Source organism: Cornus florida, unplaced genomic scaffold (genome assembly GCF_030987335.1).
Source record: "Cornus florida cultivar Cherokee Brave unplaced genomic scaffold, ASM3098733v1 CherokeeBrave_3.0.0_Hap2_Chr06, whole genome shotgun sequence".
In the NCBI taxonomy this organism is placed as follows: domain Eukaryota; kingdom Viridiplantae; phylum Streptophyta; class Magnoliopsida; order Cornales; family Cornaceae; genus Cornus; species Cornus florida.
In genome coordinates this window covers 55,931,113-55,938,797 of record NW_026775576.1, presented here as the reverse complement: position 1 = coordinate 55,938,797, position 7,685 = coordinate 55,931,113, and the positions used below count along the sequence as shown (strand labels likewise).

General features: G+C 35.4%; 1 protein-coding gene across 1 annotated transcript; it reads right to left on the bottom strand.

The window, feature by feature from the left end:
- Window positions 1-444: 444 nt before the first annotated feature.
- LOC132311563 (probable serine/threonine-protein kinase PBL5) lies at window positions 445-6,992 on the bottom strand. The gene is made up of 10 exons (XM_059809518.1): window positions 6,736-6,992; window positions 6,241-6,447; window positions 5,910-6,049; window positions 5,164-5,261; window positions 3,923-4,140; window positions 3,031-3,633; window positions 2,786-2,934; window positions 2,479-2,697; window positions 1,806-1,955; window positions 445-966 (listed from the first exon to the last, which is right to left on the bottom strand). The coding sequence occupies exons 2-10, from the start codon at window positions 6,416-6,418 to the stop codon at window positions 610-612; spliced, it is 2,112 nt and encodes a 703-aa protein (XP_059665501.1). The 5' UTR covers window positions 6,419-6,447; window positions 6,736-6,992; the 3' UTR covers window positions 445-609.
- Window positions 6,993-7,685: the final 693 nt, after the last annotated feature.

Here is a 7,685-nt window from a genome sequence, read left to right as displayed (position 1 = left end):
TCCAAGGCTCAGCTTGGGCTCGTTCATTAAGCAAATGAGCTATAAGCTCGAGCTAGATTTCTAGGCTCGTTTAGTAAGCGAGCCAATCCTGAATAGTACTGAGCTCGGCTTATCTACGTTCGTGAATATGACTCGTATATATTCATGAATACAGGGCTTGTATAGGCTCACATCATAGGCTTGCATAGGTTCATGAATGTATAATGAGTCAAAACAATATTGAACACGAGCTCAATTCGAGCTTGAACAACTTTTGTTATTAAATTAGCAGAGCCCGAGCTTAGCTTTTTGGGTCAACTCGGTTCATTTTCAGCCCCTTAATGGCTAATGATTGATTATTTTACTTAGTTGCCTTGTTAGCACAGGTTTAATTGGAAGTGACCCAAGTTGTTGCTAAAGCATATATGATATACGCACAATTGTATGATGCATGTTCAACCGAAATATATTCTGTATTATAAGATATTTGTATTCATAATTCTCATACACATACCTGAATTTAAATGACAATGATTAGTTATGTAGCAAAGAAACTCTCTTTGAAAATTATGAAGCACTTCCTTATCATTCAAGCAATGATCCAATATTGCTTCAGGAAGAGAAATTATGTTAGTTGAGCATTTCTGCATAAGATACTGATTTTACACTCACTGGTTTCGCTCTTATACTTTTATTATTACTGTCTGGACTACATTGAGGGGGGCTACGACTTGCGGATGCGTTTGATCCTCTCGGCATAATGGTTGCTGAGCAACCTAGTGCAAGAATCCCAGTTGCCTGACTTGTGACCATACTTCTTTGAACATCTGAACTTGTGCAGTTTTGCACAATTTTCTCAGCACAACCTCGAAATCCATATGCGATTGGTACGCTGGTCACTGTATACAATTTTGCATTAGTCAATTCTTCTGCTTCTATTCCCCAAGGTGTTCTCCCTTCCATAATGTTTTCTATTGCAGAGACCACCTGCAGCAACGCGGAATATTATAGGCGAAAAGAGTAAAAAGAGACATTGAAAATTTTATTATGATGAATTATTATTATTATTAAGGTTTTCATTTCGTTTTTAATATTTTCTTGGAAGGCATTGAGATTGCATATAGGATGCTGCTGTTTTTCTTGGTTATGAGCCCTATATCTATTGTGTTTGATCTATGCATGTGAAGGATGTTTAATATGTAATTATAGAAGTGTGTCTGGTTCAGCCATGAACTTATTCACCTGGATGAGGCTCTCAAGAACGCACAAAACTAAATTCGAATAATTCAAAACCATGTCAAGGGATTACAGAATGGAATTCTGGAACCATAAGGCGTTGAAAGTTTGGATTGAGGGAATCAGCATAAAACAACAAATTGTACTTCGAATTGGGGGACTTTTGAAGGTGCAGGTACTTCTGGTATATGGCTAATGGAGACAAGGTTACATCTTCACACACACACACGCACTACTGTTCTCCTAGAGCCTGTGTAGTTCATTGAGCTGAAATTAGGTTCTCAAACTGTTACTTCACGTGTGGAGTTAATTTTGTGCTTATTAGTATGAGCCAATTTCACTTAAAACTTAAATTCATCTCAGTTTCATAAAAAAAATTCAGAAAGTGATTATCTTCTTAAATACATTCATTTGACTCTCTGTCTTAAGTATGTACTAGTGAGAACAGTAAAACAGTGCATCTGTGTCCTCCTTATTAAAACTTAAAATACTAATTAAGATGTGGGAAAATGTCAAAATTTTCAGGTTGTGTTTATGGTGTTGATTGTGCAGTTACTCTCAAAGAATATATCCGAGTGACCGATGCTTACCTTATACATGGATGGTCTTTTCAGGGGATCCTTGCTGAGACATTTTTCTGCTACTTGAACCATCCAAATGAACTGGTAGCAGTTATGGGAATTGACGATGCACGGGTCAATTAACTCTGCATACTTCTTTTCTTTCAGAAGTGGTCTTGCCTGTGAAAATATTATCTCAGTATGCATATAAGCAACCAGATACAGATGAGTGAGAGGTATGTAGGAGGATTCACAGTGTTAAGGGAGATTGTCATTTTAAGGATTCTTCGGTGTTGGGGACCTTGGGGTACACTGTACTAAAGTTGATTAGTAAGTGTCACACCCTTCTTGGTTGCTACATAATCGTCCACATCACGGAGTTACTGGCAATTAAGATGTCTATGATACATATCAACTCATGGATGTGCTGTTGAATTAAGACCATTTATATTTTTGACAGAAGAAGTATGAAGGATTTGAGTCTCATTGTTCTAGAGGATATTCCAGTTCTCGTCTTCAGAGGGTCTGTCCTATGATGGAAAACTGCAAAGTTGGAGTATCGTAGATTTGATGCATCAATTGACAACAAATTTGGATCATAGAGTGTGCAACACTATGTAGTATGTAGGGTTTGATTGTGCCTATGCATCTGCTTAAGAATTTGTTCAAAGAAATGAAAAGGGTAGGTGTTTTTGTTTGTTACCCATCCCAGTAGACTTTTCTCCTTGAGCCTTTTATCAGTAGTACTCCGACCAGTGATCAGCTCTAATAGGACCACACCAAAGGAGTATACATCCGCCTTGGTTGATGATTTCCCGCACTCTGCATATTCTGGTGCCAAGTATCCAAATGTCCCAATGACCTTGTCGTCTGAGGACTGGTCTGAGTCATCCTGTGTTCTTGCAACCCCGAAACCTCCAATCTAACACATTGATCATGTAATCAGAAAGTTAGTATGAAGAATGTGTAGCGTGTCATGCCACTATTTTAGCTGATTTCAAGTCTGTTACCAGTGGTTCGTAGTCATGCGTCACAAGAATGTTGTTTGGTTTCATATCTCTGTGGATAATGTTGTTCTCATGCAGATGTTTCAAACCTCTGGATGCTCCCAGTGCAATTTTCATCCTCTCTTCCCAAGTTAAAGTTCTGCAGGTACACTCTGCATATTATCAGCAAATTTATTTGAGTTTTGAAAAAAAATATCAGTTTTTGATTTCTTATAAATAAGAGTGGCCTAATTGATATATGCTCTTACTTTTTAAGTGTTGGTCCAGGGAACCATTGCACACATACTCATAGACAAGCAATCTGTGGCTTCCTTCTGAACAAGATCCCAGTAGCATGACCAAATTCTTATGTCTGGTTTTGCCGAGTGCTTGGACCTCTGACTTGAACTTCTTTTCTCCTTCCAAATTTGAATCCTTATATTCCTTAACGGCTATAGTCCACACATCTTCTAGCCGACCTCTGAACACAGCTCCATATCCTCCTTCGTAGATGACATTCTCCGGGGAAAATTCATTTGTAGCAGCTTGGAGCTCTGCATAAGTGAAGTCCCTTTTCAACCCTATCTCTGGCCGTCTATTCTTGCAGATTGTACAATTTGAAGCATCAAATATCACTTCAGGCATCAATGTTCCCATCAAATCTTCCATGTCGATGCTTAGTGTTGGTTGTTGATCTTGACTTATTCGATAAGCTTCAGTTGAACCCATCACTTGTTTATCAATACTGGTATCTAGATGTACCTGTTTTGTAGTTTCTTTGTTTGTTTTCCCACTGCTTTCCTCCATCCTGAGGCAGGCAATGCACTTTTCCTCACTTGAAGTAGAACTTGTGGATTTAGTGCTTCCGTGACCTGAAGCCAACTTTGTAGTCATCATAAAGAGGTGCTTCCTTTAATTTAAGTTCATTGAATGATTTAAAAGTTCTAAATCAAGGCAAACACAATTTAAGGCGTTTGTAACAAGCAAAGATAGTTTTCTTTTCTTTTCTTTTTAATTGTATGTGCAAAAATATCGAGAAGGGATCGATTAACAGAAAGCTGTTGCCTAGTGATTTTTATGGATAAATTGAGAAATGCTCCAACTCTACATGTTGTGGTTGATGTAGATGAGGGAGAAATTGAAAGGGATTTTGATGCTTACTCGGGAAAAGTTCTATGCTGAATAGATCTTCCTCCTCTTGGCCTCCCGATAACATTTCACCATATGTTATTGCCAAGGTACGGCTTCTTTCTGTGGGAAATTTCTTGATTCCTACAACTTTTTTCCCTCTTAATTGTTCAATGTGGTTATTTTGCTTCATCCTTGATATCCCACATGAGAGCTTCTCTAGGAAGTATTTCTTATCTTTCTTCATTTTCCTGTACCACAATGGAGATTAGAATAAAATCATTGATGCTTACCGAAATAAATAAATAAATCATAGTTCAAAATTATGTTTATAAGGTGAATTTGGTATTTATTTATCTAGAGAAGCTCTTTGTTCCATTGTATATCCAAAAATTATTATATAAAACATCTGATGGACTGACAAATTCAAATACTAAGAATATGTTATATATCAGTATTACATACTATGAATACAAGGAATGAAAATAAAGACATCAAATACAAAAGTATAACACATGAAGCCATTAATCAATACTTGCATAAGTATAGGAATGAACTGCGATTTTTTTTTTTTTTTTTTGGACAGAGTAAGCATACGTTTAGCAGAATATGCAAGTAAATATACGGTTTCTCGTAGTCATAGATTATGATATCCTTAACATAAATTAAATACGATGAAAAGAAAAAAATATGTTCATTCCTTTCATTCCTTTCCACTCTGTGTAGGTACATTTTTCATTATTTTCTTGATTCCTTCGTCTCAACTTCTACCTATACGACTTCTGGCTTCCCTATCCGGCTTTTATCTACCCTTGATCATATGTATGTTTCGTCTCAATTTTTCATTTTTCATGCTTACATTTTTGCTTTCAAGACAGAAACTAATTGATCACATTTACCAAATTATATCTATCAACTCAAGCTTCATCAGTAGCTTTTTTTTCTTTCCTTTTTTTTTTTTTTTTTTTTTGATATTCAATGAATTATGGTCGACTATAATTCATAAAAATTAAATGGATGTTGCATTTTTGATAAACTGGATCCTAAACGATTTTCTTCAATCACACTTTGTTGTACTGCAGTTGTGTCAGACAAGCATTTGATTCTGGGATTTGATAGCTTCATATACCACCTTATTTTCCATCGACCTTCCCTTCGAATTTATTGTATTATTTTGCATTTTTGTGCTTATCTAAGCAAAATTCAAGCATCAGAAAAGCTCTACATAGTGTACCATTGCACTTCTGTCTCATAACTATTTCAAGAATTCTCACCTATCAAGTATCACCCATGTTGCCCCTAATTTCATGGCTGCTTCTACAGCGAAAATCTTTGGTGAAGGACCTGCATCCACTTCGATCTTGAACCCGATCTGGGATTTCCATGCACAAAATCTTATCAGCTAATTTGCAGTATATGTCATCTTTACAACTATGTTATTGCTATATAACCCATCATTTGCTTGGAATGTTTATTTACTTGCTCACTCAAAAATCATCTTTTGCTAAATTTTTATTCCCATGGTGCATATACAGATAATTTATCTACTTGAACAGTCACACACACACACACAAACGCACATCAAGGCTATTAAATTGGTCCGACTTATGCTCTATCATATAAAGAATGCAACAACTGGATGTGCATTCTATTTGATAAAGAGTCCCTATAGAAAATTGAGTTTAGTCTCTTACAAATGTTGTGTTGATTTTTTGTATTAACTATATTGGTCAAAATTTTCATGTTATTGATAATAAATGAAAAATTGGCATGCATATACTCGTTCTCTAAATATGGAAAAAAAGAAGAGCTTTAACAAGCACAATCATATTATGTAGCAAGTTTTAAAGATTTCTTTTGAAGTAAAATTTTTATGTCATAGTTTACATGGTTTATGTCTTTAATTTTCTGGTTGCAACCATAAAAATACTAGATAAATCCAACCTCATCTTAACTCAGCTGTATTATAGACCTTTGATATTATATCAACAATTTTCAATTTTCTGATTTTTTATCACACCTTTTTCAACTCATATAGCTTCGCAATCTGAATGAGTTCCACATTGTTTTGATACTCTTTCTTCTTCCTTGCAATCTCTTCATCAACAATTCTGTGGTTGGCTCCGAAAATCGAAGCATCCACTCTGCTCTTGAATCCCACTGAAATAAAGGGTAAAAGCGAAAATAAATAATTAAATATATAAATCATCAACGAAAGAGTGCACAAATTACCAATTCCAATTCTGTGACTACATAAAGCTATCAAATAGTTCAGTGACTTCGTCATTTATATCTTCATTTATACTATATAAATGCTTCACAAGTATGAAAAGAAAAACATGAATTCTTACTCGGTTTCGCAGCTCCTATATAAGATAACGTACTAGGATTATTAACCTGGTGAAGAACTGAAAGAAGAGTGAGCCTGTCACCAGGCTTAAGGGATAAGCCGTGCAGTGCCCATCTGATGGCGTTCGAACTAACTTCTCTAGATGCATCCTGAATTACCACCACACTTTGAGCTTCCATAGACAAGCCTTGGTTGTTTGAAGCTCTCGCTTCACATATGGAAAAAACAAGAAAAACAGGTGAGACTGAAGAATGTACTCTTTAAATGGTGTTTTTGTTTTAGATTGGCAGATTTGATCTTAATTTCCTAAACTCTACTGCTAACAATCTCTGACTCTGCAGGTTGATCCTTTAATGTTAATTTCCTAGACTGTACTGCACATATAATTTTGTTCATTTCTCAGACACATTGCTCTATTAGCCCCGAGTTTATGGCACGCAAATGCAAAACTAGTGAAGAATATTTTATCAGAACAAGAAGGTGAAGAGCCGAGTACCATGAAACTACGAAAGGGTTCAAACCAAGGCCGTGTACTGGTAACCGGAGAGGACTAATGACTGAGTGATTTAGAGGACAATGTTTAACAGAATGACTTGATAATTAAGAGTGGTGGTGGATTTAGGAGCACATTTCTGAAGTTTGTTCGAGCGCATATTAGGATATGCTTTGAGGAACACTTTGGTTTTGTACTGATTCAGCTGTGAAAGAGGATTGGTTTTTCAAAACTTAGCTGGTTGTTTAGTTTGTTAATTCCAAAGATTGTCATTTTCAATCATTTGTCTTGGCTCTATTTGTTGATAAAAAGAAAAGGACATTTGAAGGGGGAGTTTCTTATGCAAATATAGTTTTATTATGAGATTCTGAATTCATGAAAGGGCCTCAAGATTGAAAACCTTGCAATATAATTTAATTTACTTCATATATATATATATATATATATATATATATATATCTATGTTTTGAGTAATATCCTTCTAATCCATGCTGTGGTTGGTTTGAGCCACTATCTACAAGAAGTTAGTTTTGTATGCTTATGGGCTCATAGTTGATCTCAATGTTCTTTTGTCCAATTCTGTCTTGTGTGCTTCTTTTAAACTTAAACACAGAGTGCTCTACCAAACATGTGTGGGCCACTCTTTACTTGTCAAAAAAGAGAACGTGGGTTCAAATTATGAGAGCTGTCATTTTGTTCAAATAATGAGTGGATTAGAATTCTGAGATCATTTTTTTTGTTCAAATAATGCCAATGATTTGAGGTCAAAACAAGAAATAATGGGCTCTTGGTTTAGTTTTAAAAGAAGAGTTTTATGTTCGAGTAATATTTGGACTGAACTCTTAAAGTGAATTGTTTGACTTACAAGTTTAGATTGGTTGTTTTTACCAAATAAGAAAATAAAAGGTCCCACTTCTTTATATTTTGCATACATAATCAATCAAAAGCTGTAG

Bases quoted from the DNA above. Each gene is read 5' to 3' on its own strand.
- LOC132311563 (XM_059809518.1), bottom strand. From the start codon at position 6,418: ATGGAAGCTCAAAGTGTGGTGGTAATTCAGGATGCATCTAGAGAAGTT. The intron at 5,262-5,909 runs GTGTGATAAAAA...TGGAAATCCCAG, and splicing joins AGCTATATGAGTTGAAAAAG to ATCGGGTTCAAGATCGAAGT. The intron at 3,634-3,922 runs GTAAGCATCAAA...AGTTGGCTTCAG, and splicing joins CAGCATAGAACTTTTCCCGA to GTCACGGAAGCACTAAATCC.